Source organism: Chiloscyllium plagiosum, chromosome 4, assembly GCF_004010195.1.
Source record: "Chiloscyllium plagiosum isolate BGI_BamShark_2017 chromosome 4, ASM401019v2, whole genome shotgun sequence".
NCBI lineage: Eukaryota > Metazoa > Chordata > Chondrichthyes > Orectolobiformes > Hemiscylliidae > Chiloscyllium > Chiloscyllium plagiosum.
The window spans coordinates 108,521,458-108,541,204 of record NC_057713.1 but is presented as its reverse complement, the minus strand read 5'-3'; the positions used below and the strand labels follow the sequence as shown (position 1 = coordinate 108,541,204).

Sequence of the window (19,747 nt, the reverse complement as noted above, 5' to 3'; positions counted from 1 at the left end):
CACCACAATCACACTATTACTGTAATTGCTGACTGTATTTTTTTTACTCACAGCTGTCATTAATTAGAATGTTTACAAATGGATAACATGCATGATGTAAATTAGTTTCTCAAATAAAAACTAAATGCAAGCAGAAGTGATGTAATTAACCTAAAGAATTTCCAAAATTAAATTATTTGTCTTAAAGGAACAAAAATCTCCTTTGAAAGTTTATTTCTAAGATTATATGTAAAAGTAGAAACACATGTTCCACTCCCATGAACGGAACTCTACTTCATGTCTCCATTAGCTGTGTTTCTTTCTCTCTCTCTCTCTCTCTTCCTTCTGTCAGTTTGCTGTACACTCTGAAGTATATAAAAGTGAGCAACCTCTGTTTAGAAGATTTATTGCATTCCAATTCAAATTCATCATAGATTTTGTGCTCAAATCATTTTCCATGAGATACAACTGTGATAACTGTTGGACTCAGTTGGACTTCTCAGTGGGACAAGTCAATTTATTATTCAAACATAAACAAGAACAAAGGTATGTGATCATTAATGACTGTTGTCTTTGAGATTGATCTTGGTTGCCATACACCAGTTTCTCTGTTTGAAAATATACAATGCAAACTACCTTAAATATAAAACTGTGAAATTTGCCTTCTAGATTTTCTTCAAGTAATTTTTTTTAAAGAACTGGACACTTTTTGAGGATGAAAAAAACTAAATTACTCTATTTGATTTGGCAAAATACTACCGGTATATTGAAGGAATGGTAGTCATTGCACATGCTCAAACGACAGAATCTCCTTTAACTAAATTTTCAGCTCTGGACAAAAATTTTAGTCATGAAATTAAACTTATTCTCCAAATAGGAGCAAAGTCAGTGGAGAAGGAGCTCCAACCACCTATTAGTGCTCATGAAAATGCCACCAAACAGCAGGCACCAACTAGATGTGTAAGTGTGGTAAATTGGCTGGCTCCCACATCAAGTTAAACTTTCAAGGCCTCTGATGAGCTGCTCACTAATCAGTACAAATAGACCAATAAGGAAAGATACACTCTGTCCTTTTATATCTGAATTTTATAATCAAAATCCTGCCACTGGTGTCGGATCCTAATTTGCATATTAAACTACATTATCCCTGTGTGAAGAAGGCACAGTTCTATCCAATCCAAATATGCCTGAACATTGCATCAGGCCAGCTTTGGGAAATAATAATGCAGTCAAGATAGCCATCTGTTATTTTGGCACAAAGTGAACACTGTGTATTAAACTTTTGTCCCTTAAGTCCAAATCAATAATTTGAAACAGGTACTCAAAGACAGGTAAGCTTGTTTATGTAATTGTAAAATATGTAATTTTTACTACCAAATAGTTAAATTACCGGAAGCTTCCAATAGTAAGAATAACTCCATTACCATGTGCGTTTTAGCAGATTGCTATACATATTCCCCAGTTTAAATTCCTGACATTCATTATATGTCTATCATTCTGGTTTGATGTTGTGTCTTGAGGAAAGTGATGTTAAGAATAATCTTTTACATGATTTCTTTGCAAAAGACAAATCTTTAAATATGCTATTGGATGTTGAATGCAATTTGTTGGAGGATATGCTATATTAGAACAAAAGGATGCAACACCATATAAAGCAAAACAGCTGCAGTATGTTTGATTTCATAGATCAACACATTTCGGTTTGCATACGATGAATTTCAGTTCAGATAAGGGGAAACTAAATCTTTATTTGATATAACTATATATATGCACATGTATTAGTGTTCATGAATGCAAGTTTTCCCTCCTATTTTAGCTATCAACAAATAGAATGTTTATATTTTGTAGCTAATAATATAAGACTAATGACCTTAGGTTATAACTGGAGATTCACTTTGATTTAGAAGTTCAACTACATTAGTTTAAAAATTCATTTGTGCAAGGAAAGATATTCCCTACTCCCTACTCTTTCTGAAATTTATAGAGTACAATTTTAACATCACTAAGGTTAAAACAAATCAGTTACATCACACATGTATCCTTTGTTATCACAAGAACCCAGTGGAGTTTACCTGAGTAAAGCTTGTAAAATTAACTTCACTGGTAATCATGAAAAACAACCATACTTTGTCACAAAATGAGAGAAACACTCTGTCATTTGTCTAGCATAAATGCGACTGACCCATTCTGTGAAATCATGCCTAGTGTACATGTTCAGACTGCAGAGCCCACCTTCACCCAGTGGAGCCACATGTAGGCAAAAATTATCACATTTAAATTCAGACTTTAGAGAGAGGCTGAAACCTTCAAGCAAAAATTTCAATGAAGGAAACAAAATAATTCAATGAATTAAAGTTATTGAAATCCTGCATATAGAATTTTCTGGAGCTGAAATAAAATACATTGAAAATTGAACATTTGAATGCTTTGACTATGGATGGTAAAAATTGATAATGGAAAATAGAAACAAAACGTTAAACATCAGAATTTACAACAGATAAAACAAATACCCACGAATGTGGAAAAGCCTGTTAACCTAGAAGTAGATGCAGCTATTGGGATCCAGACTCTATGGTGTGATAATTGACAAAACATTTGGTGTTCTTCCATATTACTCCACTGAAACTGATTGAAATCCACACTGTGCAGAATGACATGAAAATCTCGAAGATGCTTTGAACGATTCTGCACTTTCTCAGATGTCCGATAGACATTCACTGATTGCAATCAAAGGAAATAAATTATAATGACAATAATTTATACTCTTAAGGTGTTAATCTCATTATGATAACCTCTGAAAATGTTCCACCTTGTTGAATGATGTGTAACTGGATTTTCAATAGTACACTGACTTCACAATCTCTTTCAGTGGTTCTGAATATGTAGTTTTATATCTGTAGAATGTCAAATTGCTCTGTAATGATTAAAAAAATCTTATACCTTTAATCAGAAAATTTATGATGTTTATTTTGGCTGCTATTTTAATCCAATTATAAATCAATTTATTTCACAGTAAAAAAAATTACATTCATAATGAAGTACATTAACTGTTTTTTACTCTCTACTTTGCTCTGTGTGAAAACTTCAATGTGATTGGGTTCTTACCTGCTAGCTGATATCACTCTTGTGAAACACACAAAGCCTTCTTCATTTGGTACCAGATTTAAGCTGCTGTCAAGAAACGGCAAAGCATGCCACAGAGGTTGCTTGATCTGTGTGGGCAGTTTTCTTCGAAGTCAGCAGTGAACATCTTTGCCGCTAATATAAAAATCTGGGCCAAAACTTTAAGAAACTATGCATAATTAAAGATGGGGGAAAACAAAAAACAAAGAGAATTCGAAAGAGGGACACAAGCAGATATGCACTGTCATGGGAAATTCAAGTTAATAAATAAGATGAGAGAGAAACATTAGAAAAGAATGTGAGACAGATAATATAAGAATGTATGCTCAATTTTTTGTTTTTAAGTGCAGTGAGCTTTTTGATATTTCAACTTTTCAGGCAGTGAGCTCCAAATCCCCAGAAACCTCTGGCTGAAAAATTCAACTTTCCAAAAATACTTTAAATCTTTGCTTCCAGGTTTATAAGATCATAAAAAGTAGGAGCAGAAGTAAACTAGTTGGTCAACAAGCCAGCTCTGCCATTTGAGAAGGACATGGCTGATCTGATTATGATTTTGATTCCATTTTCCTGTTCTCCTACTGTTTTGTCAATCAAAACCTGTCTATCTCAGTACTGAATATATCCAATGACCTGGGTGAGAATGTCCATTGGGAATTTTCTTGGCCTACCACCAATTAAGACCCTTAAGTGGTCAATTAAATAGTCAATTCATCATCTCCCAAATACATGTCTTCCTGGTAGGCAAGGAAGGGGACTAGTTTCCAGACTAGAAACCAGGTCAACTTACTTTCTCAATTAATCAGGGTGGGCTATCTTTTAAAAGTCTTTGTCTGTGCCCATCGTTTAAATATGCTTTTAATTATTACTTTTATATTTCATGCATTCTTTGTAAGTTTTCAATAATATTAAACAGTGAATTCCTGAAAGTATATAATAGAGATCTTAAATATTGTCTCACCTTCTTCCAAATGTCAGTAACTAAAACTAAAATGTATGTCAGTGGTTTTGCAACAGGATGATGTTATATGTCAAGTGTAGTTGTAAGACACACTGCTGTTGACAAGCTCACTGTGAAGAGGGCAATGATCAGGAAGGATGCAGCTGTTGGAGGGGTGCTTATTCCAGATAGTGGAGGTACTCAGGTCAATACCTCCCTGTATGTGGATGATATCACCATTTACTGCTTGGATCGGCTGTTGGTGCATAAACTGATTCTCAACTGAGACTAGTTCAAACTAGTCAAGGTAACTCAAGGCCATGCTCTTTGGAAGCTGGAATGAACAATCCTAAGCTTCCTTCATTCCCAGGTCAGATTATCCGAAAATGTTGGGAATGTGGTTTGAAGGGGCTGGATCACGCAATAAAAACTGGAAGGAGTGACTAGTCATGGTCAAACAAAAACTGAGCAGATGGGAGTGACGCTCCCTCTCTATTCCAGGTGCTTTCGATGTTACTTTGTGGCCGAAGTCTGGTCATTCCGAACTCCTGAGCCATGGGAATCACCCAAGTCATCTTCCAAATAACTAGGTTGAAAGTGGACCATGTTCTCAGAGACAGGATGTACAAATCTCTAGATAAAGGGAGGGAAAGAAGTACCCAACCCCTGATAGTCACCTGTCTCTAACCTCTTGAATGCAGCTGCATCAATCTGTGTGTGAACCCTTGTCAAATGCTGCTATGTGCTAAGGTTCTACTTGTCCCTGGAGCTAAGAAGAATGTGTCTTGCCACATCATTGCAGAATGCTCCAAGTTGTTAGAGCATGCTGTACTAATTGTCCCTTGTGGAGGGTTTTATGCAAAAAAGCATCATTGACCACAAGTCTGTCAGCACATGACATCCTCAAGGCCCTGTAGAAAAATGGAGATGGTAGATTCTTTTGGATGGTTCCTAGACCAGACTGCCAAGGTCACTTGGCAGAATGCCTTGTTGCCAGAGCTTTCAATTAAGCAACAACATGTTTCTTGGGTGGTGATGAAAAATGCCTTTCTGTCAGATATTTTTTCCATTCCTGGAGTATCACCTCCTCCGTGCATTGTCCTTGAAGTGGCTGTGATGGGAAGAGATTGTTGTCTACAACCTCATGGAATATGCAAATGCAAACCAGTCTGGAGAGAGATGCAATAATTTTTATTAAGGTTCACCCTGAGTAGCTCCTCTGTGCTCCAAGGGCTGTTTAAGGGGTGTAAACAGAGACAATTGTCAACCACACCTCAAGGACCATCAACTCAATGTAAAATGTTCTGAGGTCTGCCTGCTTGCTTGCTTGTCCTCCAGTAAGAGCCACCCTCAACCAGGTATTACAAACTGACACATTCCATAGTCCAGGACTACGTGCTGAGGGATGCAATAAAGCTTGGGGCATCCACTGCATAAGATCACTGCCGAACAACTTTCTGTCATACACTGCGGGGCTGAAAAACGTCGTACTCCTCAGGCTTTGTACCTTACAAAGAATGGATGTTGTAAATCAAGAGGATAGAAAACATATTGAGACACCTCAGAGTTTAACATGAGATATAGAAAAAAGTCTTACAACTGTTCACCTTTTGTAATTTCCGACCTGAATTGTTTTCACCCTCAGATTGACTTGACATGGAATATATTTTGTGACTACTTTGAAACATTTTTATAATTTTTTTATAAATTGGATGAATAAAGTATGTTTTTGGAAATAAAGAGAGAATATAGTAGGTTTCTCCTACCAGTGTATTGCCTCTAAATCACCAAGACCCCACATCGTGCCCCTTTGCAGCTTTAGGCTAAACTGCAAGAGATGTCAGAGATGCAAAATGCAGGGTTAACAGTGTGTGCACACAGACTGACTCCATCAATCAGTTCCCAGCTATGAGTCAAATCAACCACTGCCGCAAAGGACTGGATCAGGAGAGTCAAAACCTTTGAGTAATAGAGTCATAGTCATACAGCATGGAAACAGACCTTTCGGTCCAACTCGTTCCCTACCAATCAGACATCACAATCTGATCTAGTTCCATTTGCACATCTTCTAAAACTTTCCTGGACTGGAATTCTGTAAGAATCTGGTGATCCCTTTAAACAACCACTTTTGGCAACTCCTGTTGAATTCCCTTCTTCCTCTGGATACAGTCAATAAAACTGAACAGGTGTTGTAGAAGGCAAATCTGTCTCCAAATTCGGTTCAGGGTATGCAGCCAAAAGAAAATAGAGAGGGCACTGCACCCCCCTACAAAAGGCAACATACTTGAAAAGATTCCTCTTTCTTACTGTTACAAGTGAAGGGATCAACAACCTCCAGCCAATATCTAAATTTCCTTTACTGATGTGCAAGGATGAGGAATCCTATCCTGATAGGCAGCCCACAAATAAGTAACCAAGAAACAAAAGGCAAGGACTCTAGCTTAGAAGGTAGATCATCGGAACTGTCTGTATAGTTGTATATGATGATTTGCAGATAATAAACAATGCATGTGAGTCAACACTGATCAACTGTGAGCTATACAACACTAACATTGCTGTACACCAAGATTCGATGACACAAGATCAACACTTGCCATCTCCTACTGGCAATAACCACATTGAACATCAAGAGGACTCTGGCATCAACAACAGATAATGAGGCACCAATCATGATTCTGAAAGACTCATATCCATCATCTACATTAGATGAAGATTCTGTCACCATCATCTAAGCTTATTTGCCATTCTTGTAAATACCCTTTGTGCAGAGAAAGCAGAGTTAATATTTCTGGTCCTATGACTTTTGCTCAGAACTGACTGTAGCTAGGAAAATGTTGGTATGTACGCTAGAGAAGAGTTGGGTGAGGAGGGAAGAATGTGCAATAAGTGGAGATGTGAGGGATACAAATGTACTGTTATAGAAAAACAAAGGTAATTGACATGGGTAAAACAAGTACTTGGGCTTCTCACTCCTCCGTGTCACTGGAGAAACTTTGCTAAAGTCTTTCTAATGATTAGTCAACAGAGTATATCAGCAAGCACAAATGTGATTTCAGAGCAGGTAGACCCACAGTGGACATGATTTTCTCTCAATCAGCTTCAAAAAGCAAGCGGAAAGTTGCAAACACTACTCCAACTGTGAATATATAAGTGGCTAATAAACTTGAGTCACATAACCTTTGGTCAATGAACATCTCCAAAAACTGGGAGTCTCAACACATTGACAACATTGCTGAATTCCCCACTATTAACATCCTGGGAATTTCAATTGACAGAAGGTGAACTGGACTAGATAAAAAAGCTATGGTGAAAACAGCAAAATGAAGACTAGGAATCTTATTGGGAATGACTTTCTACCCATCTCCCCAAATGTTGTCCAGGAATTTAAAACTGACCAGAAATTGAACTGGAATGATCGTATAAATACTGTGGCAATGATAGCAGGTCAGAGGGTAGAAATTCGAGTCAATCACAATCCTGTTTCCCTGAAGCATATCCACCCTCAGCATATTAGGTAAAAACAGTGACTGCAGATGCTGGAAACCAGAGTCTAGATTAGAGTGGTGCTGGAAAAGCATAGCAGTTCAGGCAGCATCCGAGGAACAGCAAAATTGACGTTTCGGGCAAAACCCCCACCCTCAGCATATTGCATAGTTTGAATTTTGGACAACTTATATCAATGAAGAGTATGAGCTGTACAACTTCATCTCTGGTATCGACAAAACACATAATCATCACAATCAAAAAAAGTCACAAATGAAGTAACCCTTGCTGAGGCAAATACTTAAAATTTGCGAACCCTAATCAAATTAGGGCCACACGGTGCCTCAGTGGTTAACACTGCTGCATCACAGCACAGGGGCCCAGATTCAATTCTACTCTTGGGTGTGGAATGGAGTTTGCACATTCTCCCAGAGTCTGCATGGGTTTCCCCTGAGTGTTCCGGTTTCCTCACAAAGGCCAAATATGCGCAGGTTAGTTGGATTGGCCATACTAAATTGCCATACTCTCCAGGAATGTGCAGGCTAGGTGGATTAGCCATTGGAAAGACAAAGTTACAGGGATAGCGTAGGATGGTTGGGTCTGGGTAGGATGCTCTTCAGAGAATTGCTATGGACTTGATGGGCTGAATGGCTTACTTCCATACTGTGGGGATTCAATGTTCTATTCTATGAAATAAAGAAGCACAGGATGGAAGAGAACGGCATTGCCAATACAGAAGGGTAACCTAAGCCAACACACCAACAGAAACCGCAATGCTCTGATTTCAAGGTTGGTGTCAAAACAGATGTGAAGTCCTTCAACATCAATCGAGGCGTGCAAACGATGACACCAGCTTTATGCAGGAATTCACCATTACAGTGACATATATTTTCAGAAACTCCACAGCTAGCACCGGAAGTGATCATCTCGCTGGCAAAGTACAATTCATGTATAGCACCTGTGTCAGACTTTGTCTTTCCTGAGACAGCTTGTTTAGATGTTAAAAAAAGTCTCCCTGACTTCATCTAACCTGTCCAAAGTTCTGTGATTGGATTGCCATCGAACTTTACAAATGAAAGCAAGGCAAAACAACATTAAAATATGTGCTGTGTGAGAATCCTAGGCCAGAAGAGGCTGATAATTAATGTATGCTCTGTGGAACCGTGATAGTTTTATGCCCCTATGGATAACACCCTGCAAAGCTAATAACGCAGTCTACCAGATGGGGCACTCCATCACAAGGAACACAAATTCTATTCAGATTTCCCCAGCAAGGAATCTTCTCGCTAGCCATCCCATGGACCAACACTGAAAATTATGACAGATCCAAAGTCTGGATGCATTCACTCCAAGCAATGCTTAGTTCCCGGTATGAATGAATAAATAAAGCAAAAACACTTGACCCACATAGAAATAATAGCACTGATAAGGTATTGGGATGAAAGGGAGGATGGTTGGGGGAATAAAGAAGGCAATAAATTACAAACAACCAACGTTTGGGCTCCAAATACAAACCAGGTTTTTACCTGATTAGCTGGCTTCTACAACCACCCCTTTGCATGAACTCCTCTAAAGTAAAAAGCACTCTACGTGCACACACACACACGCTACACAGATTTGCATTGCAAAATGTAATATCTTAACTAACATCAGAGCTCACCTACAGATGGTCTATCAAGTAACTGCAACTACTGGAAATAGAATCTACAACTAATATAATGAATCCTGGGATCAGATGACGTTAATTTTTGAAGAAGCAAGACACAATTATGCTCAGAGTGAATCACACATGTTTTGATAGAACTGTCCAGGAATTATTAAATAAAAAAGGATAATTGTGCAACACTTATAAAATCCAATAATTCTTTACCCTCCGCAATTTTGCCAACACTAATTGTTGGCGTAGCTCTGTGCTCCTTATGAACATTATGACAAAATAATTCCACATGTAAGTATGCAAAGAATACAGAATAAAAGTAGTAATGCTTCAGCCATGTGGGTCAAGACATTTCAAAGTTGTGCATTTCATTTTATCCCAAGGGCCATTCTGTTTGCTGCTTCTCCAGTGAGCCACAAGGAATTTCAAAGGCAGGGAAATAAAAGATTCCATGGACTAAACAAAATATCATATAAAAAAAACTTTGCACAACAATTAGAAGCAGCTGCAAAGAAACTGTATTTCAACAGTTTTGTAAATCAGCACCAAAGTGCACTTTTGCAATGAGTTTGTTCTCTGATCCACTGAGTGAGCTCATTAAACGCTGCACTTCAGCCTTTTTTATAGAGAAAGTGGATTGTTGGCAGCAGCAGCTTATATTATACACCACCTTGATTCTATGCTCAAAAATAAGCATATTACAGATAACAGGAACTAAGACTTTTGCAAATCATTTAAGCAGTCTTAGGGCCTCTACTCAAATGTGGAGCCAATATCCTTTTGTTTTAGCCATCTATTACAAGGCTTGATTTTGAACAGGGAACATGGAGCCTGTGGGTCTCCATTTGAGCACAGCTCCCAAGGGATTCTGTGTTATATTTAAAAGTGCCTTTACTTTCATATTTATTTTTAATATAGCTGGCAACAAATTTCTCCAACAAAATTCTGCAACAGCAGACTTCTAAATAGCACTACGTCAAGGGAATGACAGCCAGGTGGTTCTACCTGCAGGTGTTAGCATTTCAGAAATAAACACTGACTATATAAGAGAGAGGGGGGAAAGATCACCCTCCATCACTGAATTGCAAATGTCCTTTGCAAATAGTATAGTACTGCGTGGATGGCATGATACACACCTGTGACAGGTTTAGGAGCTATTGCAGAAGTTAAGGGTCATCCATGCATTTGTTGTTCAAAACACCATGCTGCCACTTCTTGTCTTTCACACTCTCACTCTCTTTCTAAGCAGCACCAAGGTCGACAGGCATGAAACCAAACCCTTATGTGAGATGCTGCCTACTCAAGAGTTATTTTACTAAACCTAATCCAGAAAATATGCTGGCCTGTTTGAACAAGAGTGAATACTGCATTATTTCCTTAGCTACACATGACTGGCTTAAGACTAGTCACATGTGGGAAAGGCTTTCACTAATATCCACTAATTAATGCCAGTGGGCAATAAGCTTCATAACTGATAGCAAAAAGCAATAAAACAGCAAATATTTTACCATATATGACATCAAGCAAATGTTCAGCATTCTATAAAATGTCCTTTTCTAATATAAGGAACCTGTGATATTTACCTTCGAACATCGCCTTCTCTCTCCAAAACATCAAGGGCACAAAAGACAATGAATAAAAAGCCCAACCCATCAGAAATGAGACTTCATTCAGGAGCCAGGGAAAATAACATCAGTTACCTGATTTTTTTTGCACAAGATAGATTATTACTGCACTTCCACATTTTGAAGTAAATACTAAGATTAAAGTGATCATACAATAGTCAGGATTCCATTTGTAGACTAACAAATCTGAGCAGACCTAAATACAGTCTAGTCTCATTAATGCTTGAAATAGTTGTTAAGAGTTTGTTTCACCAAGGCTTGCCCTGCTCTGACTACACTACAAAAGGATGCTCTCCTCCAAACAAGGAAAATGCATTAAACTGGAGGTTTGGAATCTAATTAGTTGACCCCACACAGAAGGAGACACAGTTCATCAACAGAGAACAAACTCGTGACACTTTTCTTTTGAAAAAGGCCTTGCCCATGAAGTGGCCCACTGCTACCAAACCATTCATCCCACTCAGATCACAAGTTATCATTCATCAGGTCACAGCTTGTTTATCTTAAATCAGATGGTGGGAGGAGGAGAATAAACGCCTAGAATCGCTTCCATATGCTAAGAAAGGAGAAAGTAAGTCAATGAACCTGCGCTGGGAAGTCCGTGGTTTTCTGCTGGATTGTGAAATGTGTAAACATTGGCATTCATTGCTCGCTGTGATTCAGGATCTAACCACCAATCCCTAGCATGGCTTCAAATATAGATATCTGTCCTTTGGGAAGGTACTAATGCTGGTGGGTCTGTACCAATAGGAATAAATATCGGATATTCAGACACAAAAGTCAGCACGCTCCACATGATTTCTTTCCTAATAATTAAACTCTGTATCTGCAGCATTGAAATCTAGGATTGTCCACAATATATTTAATGCATTGAGAGTGTTAACTGATCTAAGAAGTTTTTTTTTAAATCCAGTACTCCCATGAATTTGTGAAAACTCTCAACTTGTTCCAAGATGTTATGACTTGAACCTTGGTCTCCTGGCTCCTGGTAGGGACACTACCACTGCACAACAAGAGATCCCTGAAATCCCAGTTACAAAGCTCGACTGTGGGATAATGGCATCACAAGCATCACCAGTGTATAATGGATCAATGAGAAAATAAAATGGTTCCGCATCCTAATCTCTGTACCTGGACTAAAAACCAATGTCCAGACTTGAGATTTAGGGTGTCTTTGATCAAGTCCTGTAAAGTGCACATTCCTCTCTGCTGCCAAGCTAACGAGACAATCAAACATACTTTAAACTCCGGCACTCCTCATGCTAAAACCCGCACTAATCAGCTGTCTGGCTAATCAGTCATCTGTCCAATGACCTTTCACCTCAAGATACTAAACCTTCTGGCTAATGTAGAAAGCAGCAGATCAGTCCCTTCTGTGAGCCTCAATGTGTTGATTAGAAATGCAGTCTGGACGGACTTAAAAGCATGCTTGTTTCACATTCAGCCTTTGACATCAAACGTCTGAAGTCAAGTGCTTTAACTTACAACATACAGAAAGTACTTCATTAAAATATCATCGTACAAACTTCAGAATAGACAACCAGAAGTGATATTATCTCACCCACGCATGGCAAACTAATTCGTGCACTGGACCTCACATCACCTCTTCATCCATTAGACTCACGAATTCCTTTTCAGGAGGCGGATTAGTAAATAAACTGGTATAATCATGGTGGGTTGAATGGCCTCTTCTGAGCTGTAAACCTCTATGGCCTATCAGATAATTCAGACACTTATGTATATTATCCACCATTCAAGGATTAATCTAGAGATCTGGCTGGTACACCTTTTCACCGTTTAGCACTATTTTGAGGTGTTCACATGAAGTTTAAACACCAGACTAGAATTCCTATAATAACACTACTGATAGCTCACCACAAGGCATGAACATTCCAAAGATTTTACCTTTCCTTTTCAGAAAAAAATACACTAATTTAGGTAGCATTTCCCATAACTATGTTGCATGACTAGTTTGCTTTTACAAATCTAAAATACATACATCTGACCTGGAAAGACAGAAAAGAACAAGTCAAAGGAGGGACACATATTACACTTCTGGTGTTCATTTTCGCAATAACGTACACCTGATTTGGTGCAGAGGAGCAAACAAATACTTTCCAATTTGAATTTGAAAATATTAACTACAACATGCCAGAATTTTAAAGTGAGGAGAAAATTTGATCAAAATGTGATTCAATCTAATGTGACTTCTGTGTAAACTGCACAATATTACATTATATACATTGGTTCTGATCTTCTGGTCTCTGAGTCATCACAGATGGGTGCCCCACAAAAGATTCAGCAAAAGCTGACCTCCATGGGGAATTTTAAGGTCGAACTTCTGACAAGGATTTTCCCTGCTCCTTTTGAACCTCTACAAAAGTCTCTGATGCTGAGCAAGAGTTGCAGCATCAGACAGTCCTGATATACCTAGATAGGTATTCCGGAATGCTTCAACAGAGAAGTCCTGGACTAACTCCTGGGTAGCTACAGAACTACTGTACCCAGTTACTCACAGTAATCCCCCCAACTCTTCCTAATCCCTTACCCCAACCCTCTGCTAGAATCCAACCAGAATAGCCTCTCTCTTGGCCACCGACTTAGATCTTGACTTGGCTAATCATTGCTACTCTGCTCCCCCACCACCTGACCTAAACTCTGCTATCCGACTAAGCTCCTGACCCAACATGACATGACTAGTTTCCGACATCCAACCACACCTCCACCACAGTACTAGATCACCTGACTAGCCTCTCACCTAACAACTCCTTCCATCACAAATCGAATACCCCAAAACACCTACCCCTCATCCACCCACCCATCTCACTCACTGCTTACTAACTCATCTGCCTGCCACCTTATTGTGTAAACTGCACTCTATCTATTGGCCACCTATCTATTGGTGGCCTTCCTACCACTCTATCTATTGGCCACCTCACCCACATACCACCTGACCATTGCACCCAACCCATTACACCCACCACTTTATCCATTTACCTCACCCATCCTACTGACTAACCACATCCACCTGTCCACCTTACTAATTCATTCATTCAGCCATTCATCCATACTGGTTATTTAAACTTACTTTAATGTAGCTAATGCTGTAAAAAGAAAGTGTGTCCAGTCTCTCCTCTGATGCCACAGCTCTGTGATGAAACTCTCCATGGGACTGTACATTTCACATTTCTGTAGAAGTCAAGATCAGAAGTCCCAACCAGGAATGTGGAGTTTTAAACATTAGATTAGATTAGATTAGATTACAGTGTGGAAACAGGCCCTTCGGCCCAACAAGTCCACACCGACCCGCCGAAGCGAAACCCACCCATACCCCTACATTTACCCCTTACCTAACACTACGGGCAATTTAGTATGGCCAATTCACCTGACCTGCACATCTTTGGACTGTGGGAGGAAACCGGAGCACCCGGAGGAAACCCACGCAGACACGGGGAGAATGTGCAAACTCCACACAGTCAGTCGCCTGAGTCGGGAAATGAACCCGGGTCTCTGGCGCTGCGAGGCAGCAGTGCTAACCACTGGGCCACCGTGCCGCCCACAACATTGTAACATTTGCACAGAGTGGCAATCTGATGGTGACTGTTACTTTCTGCAAATTTCATGCTGCCAAGTACCTTAATACAACTTGAAAAGTCCCTGTTACTTTGTCAAATAACAGAAAACATCCTAGCTGACAATTACACAAACAAAATATCTTTCAAAAGTTGCTTAACCTCCGATTCAGATGCATTAACATTCAAATCTCAACAAATTACAATGGTGCCCGCCTGTTCTCCCATAATTACAGGTATTAAAAATGCTTACTAAATAAGTGGTCTCTCGGCTTAAAGCCGCATTCACATAGCCTCAGAGTCATAGAAACGTTCAGCACAGAAACAGACCCTTCTGTCCAACTCATCTATGCCAACCAGATATCCTAAATTAATCTATTCCCATTTGCTAGCACTTGGCCCATATCCCTTTAAATCCTTCCTATTCATATACCCATCCAAATCATTTACATAAATAATGAAAACTAGTGGATCCAGCACTGATCCTTGTGGCACACCACTGGTCACAGACCTCCAGTCTGAAAAGCAACCTTCCATAACCACCCTCTGTCTTTTGCCTTAGAGCCAGTTCTGCATCCACATGGATAGTTCTCCCTGTATTCCATGTGATCTAACCTTGCTAACCAGTCTCCCATGAGGAACCTTACTGTAGTACATATAGTTCACATCCATCACCCTAAGGAATATTTGTTTAACAAAATTCATCTTGAAACAGCAGCAAGGACCATCAGCTCAACCCAGTTTCAGATCTAAATTTTTTGTCACAGATGAGTCAAATATTAATTTCATTCATTGTGGCGCAACCTATAGATGTTTTGCACAAAGCAAGATCCCAAGCAAAAAGGAAGAAATATTTTACATATTCATCGAATGAAAAAAAAAGGTCGATTCACCATTATTCTAATGCACCAATGAAAGGTGGTAAGAGTCTGAGAACCAGAACCCCACATGCAGTAGCTTCAGCAAAATATTATCCCTACATTAAAGGCCCAATGTCCAGGCTCTTACCACAGGTTTTACTCGATGTGAAGCATCCTCCTCATATTCAGGGACTACCAGAAGAATAATAAGTAATCCTAGTTGTAGTCTCGTTAAATGTTTTCTAATCAACCCATTCAAATATGTTATTGCACGCCTCTGGAGCAGGTAGGACCTGAACCGAGGTCTCCTGACTCAGAAGTAGGGACATTACTACATCACCACAGGAAGCCTCTAGTTGTAACACGATGAAGAAATCCAACATGGAGATGCATGTTATTTTGAGAAAACCACAGTTGCATATCATTTAAACATGATGTTCAAAAATGGACGCAGGTGTGACCAAAAAGTGTTACTTAAATGAAATACTCCTTCAATATGTATGCAATAGATTTTATTGAACCAGTTTTGCTTTAGAAATTATTCTGAATCACACTACGTATTTTAACAGGAGTAAAAGAAAATCAACAAACCATAATTGCTGCAAGACTGCAGGCACCTCCCATGGTCACATTTCCTAATGTCTCTTGGACAGTGAGACAGGACTATGCATGAAAAAGGAAGATGGTGAAATGGGTGCAGGTCTGGTCCAGCATGCTTTGGACTGGATACCAGAAACAACCCAAGCTATTGGAACCTCCTTTGTGAATTAAACGGGATTGACTGAGCTTTCTGACCTATGCTGACTACCAAAAGCAGCACCAGTGTCAGGCTGATCAACCTCCAAATGGATTAATTTAGCAATACCCATGAGATGTCCAGTCAAACATGATCTGCAAGTAACAAACATCTACATTTTTCTTAGCTTCTTTAAAACTGAAATGAATGAATCTAAGCAGTACTTACGATAATGTGGGTCCATGTAGCCATTCCTTGGGTCCATAGCAAAAAGTGCCCCACGGTATGGGATGGAAGGCTCAGGTATATGTGACAAAGATCCATGGATCTCCTTCTTTATTAGAGAAGCTCTATCTTCACTGGATGTTGATGGCTCCTCACTGATTTTATTCAAGCTTTGCCCACCAGTGTGTGGCTGCATTGCGATTGCGTTTCTCCTCTCTCTGTGATAGGTGCCAGGAATTTCATCCTCTAGAAGAAGGAAGCAGACCTCAAATCAGAATCAGCATCAAAGTTGATACCATGTGTATAAGAGAAGCTGAAAATGTTATTATGGCTGCTAGAGCTGTGAAGCAACATTAGCAGATTCTTAATTTTTGTTACAATTTATATACATTTACAGTACAATTGAACAAGTATAGCACTTTTCAAAGCCACCTGATACCTCAAAGTACTTTACAGCTGAAAAAATCCTTTTGAAGTATAGCTATTATTGTAATGTGAGAATTATGACAGCTAACTTGCTCTTAACAAAAGCAAAGTGATAATAACCAGATAATTTGTGTTTTGTGATGTTGTTTGAGTGATAAATATTGTCTGAGACACCAGGGATAACTCCCTTCTCTACTCTGAAATAGTGCTGTCTGATTTATTACTTTCTATAAGCAGGTGGATGGGGCATTGGTTTAACATCTCATCTGAAACACAACATTTCCCACAGTGCAGTGCTCCCTCAATTATGCACTGGGAAGGCAGCCTTTATTTTTGTGATCAAGCCCTTGAGTGGGACCTAAATCCTGAACTTCAGTGGTAAGTGTCCTACCAGCTGAACCATAAGCAATACTCGGCAAGTGAGAGAGAACATAACATTTTGTTTGTGTTTCACTGCATTCAAACCAAGTCGAGACTGAAGCAGGTATTGAGCTGATATTTTACTTTTAATGTTTTCTTCCACCAAATACAAAATTAAATTTACTCTATCGGGAATAAGTTCATATCACTAATTCAGGAATTTTTCTTGTATTTGAGTAGCTCTCTTATCAAATTTAAAACATCGTTACTGAAACGTAAACCCTCAGTTCTCAGTCTAACTGAGATTATTGTGTCTGTGTATGCATGTCTGGACAGATGACTGAGTGCAACTGCTTATGTGTGCGTGTTTGATTTGTGTGTGCCAGTATATCTTATTTAAGGAAAGATACTATTTCATTAGAGGCAGTTCAGAAAAAGTTCACTCGGATGGTCTCTGGTATGGAGAGATTCTCTTATGAGCAAAAGCTAAACAGGTTGAGTCACTATACATTGGAGTTTAGAAGAATGTGAGATGATCTTATTGAAACATAGAATTCTTAATGGAAACATGTTGAATACTGAGAGGATGTTTCCCTCATGGGAGAGTCCAGAACCAGAGGGCATAGTCTCAGAACAAAGGGGCACCAGTTTAAAACTAAAATGAGGTAGAGCTTCTTCCCTCAGAGGGCTGAAAGTCTTTGGAACTGCTTGCCACAGATAGCTGTGGTACAGAATCCTTGTGTATATTTAAGGCTGAATCATAGAATGCCTACAGTGTGAAGGCAAGCCACTCAGCCCATCGAGTCCACACCAACTCTTTGAAGAGCATCCCACTCAGATCTACCCTATTCCTGTAACCCTGCATATCCAATGGCTAATCCACACATCCTGGACACTACGGGCAATTTAGCATGGCCAACCCATCTAAACTGCACATCTTTGGAATGTGGGACGAAACCGGGGCACCCAGAGGAAGCCCATGCAGAGATGTGGAGAATGTGCAAACTCCACACAGACAGTTGCCCGAGGGTGGAATTGAACCTGGGACACTGGCGCTGTGAGGCAGCAGTGCTAACCACTGAGCCTCAGTGCCAGTCCATGCAGCTGAGACACAGATATTCCTGATCAACAAGGGAATGAAGGATTACAGGGACAATGCAGGAAAGTGGACTTGAGAAATGCCAGATTAGTCATGATACTACTGAATGGCAGAGCAGGCTCAAGGGGCCCAATGTCTGGATTAGTGGTGCTGGAAGAGCACAGCAGTTCAGGCAGCATCCAAGGAGCTTTGAAATCGACGTTTCGGGCAAAAGCCCTTCATCAGGAATAAAGGCAGTGAGCCTGGAGCTCAAGGGGCCCAATGGCCTACTCCTGTTTCTATTTTCTATGGTCTTAATATTCTCTGTTTGCTTGAGTGTGACAGTGCATGTCAGTTTATATGTGTGCACTTGACTCTGTATGTGTGCACACCCTGAGCAGTGTGCTAGCATCTGATCGCACTTATAGGTATATCGCTGCACGCCTCTGTGACTCTTGTTTGTTTGACTGTGTGACTGCAAGTATCCATATTCTTTTGAGCTTGCTCTGTCATTTATTTGGGTCATGGTTGATCTGTTTATGATCTCAATCTCACTTTCCTGTCTTCTTCCATATCCCTTGACTTCCTTGTTTATTATTTCATGTTGAATTACATCAGTTCGCTTTCAGAGCAAGCTGAGACCATCATGAAAAGGTTAACAGCAACTATTCAAATGAAGTCTACTTTGCATTGCTGCAAGATTCCTCCTGCATATCATGTGCTAGCTACAACAATGCAGGAGAACATCTGTAAATGATGAAGAAATGCTTCAACTAGTTTGGATAAACAAATCTTTGAAAAGTATCCCTACAGATTCTGACATTAATACATCACATTGAAGCAAGTTCTGTTTTATAAAAACAAAATTACACTAGCTGAATACTGAGCCCATTTGCTCTACTTCAATCCAATTCATCAAACGAAAGAATTTCACAACCATCTCTTTCAGGTAATAGAGTTGTACAGCACAGAAACAGATCCTTTGGTCCAACTCATCCATGCCGACTAGATATCCTAGACTGCTCTAAACCAATTTGCTAGCATTTGCCCCATATCCCTCTAAACCCTTCCTATTCATGTACCCATCCAAATGTCTTTTAAATGTTGTAATTGCACCCGCCTCCACCACTTCCTCTGGCAGCTCGTTCCACATGCGCACCACACTATATAAAAAAGTTGTCCCTCAGGTCTCTTTTAATTCTCTCTCCTCTCACTTTAAATCCATGCCCTCTAGTTTTGAACTCCCCTACCCTGGGAAATACAGCTTGGATATTCACACTATCCATGCCCATCATGATTTTATAAACCTCTGTAAGGTTGCCCCTCAGCCTCCGATGTTCCAGGGAAAATAGCCCCAGCCTATTCAGTCTCTCCCTATAGCTGAAAACCTCTAATCCAACAACATTCTTGTAAATCTTTTCTGAACCCTTTCAAGTTCAACGATATCTTTCCTATAGCAAGGAGACCAGAATTGAAATGCAGTATTCCAAAAGTGACCTAACCAATGTCCTGTAAAGGGATAAAAGAGAGAACAGGAAATAGCAGAAGGAAGAGAGCAAACAAAAGGGAGGAAGAGCTGAAAAAGAATTTCTTAAGATGCAAAGAGCAATGAGGAGATAACAAGGGGAAAAGATAAAGTAAAATAAGGGAAGAAATCTGATTCAAGGCAAGAGGTAAGTCCAACCA

General features: G+C 39.6%; 1 protein-coding gene across 4 annotated transcripts in view; it reads right to left on the bottom strand.

Annotated features, from left to right (window-relative positions):
- The window catches only part of LOC122549307 (transcriptional activator GLI3-like), a 396,212-nt gene that overhangs the window by 244,878 nt on the left and 131,587 nt on the right, over positions 1 to 19,747 (bottom strand). For all 4 annotated transcript variants that reach the window (XM_043688905.1, XM_043688906.1, XM_043688908.1 and 1 more), the window contains one exon: positions 16,201 to 16,443. In XM_043688905.1, the coding sequence (XP_043544840.1) occupies positions 16,201 to 16,443 (243 nt within the window). The remainder of the gene's footprint in view (positions 1 to 16,200; positions 16,444 to 19,747) is intronic.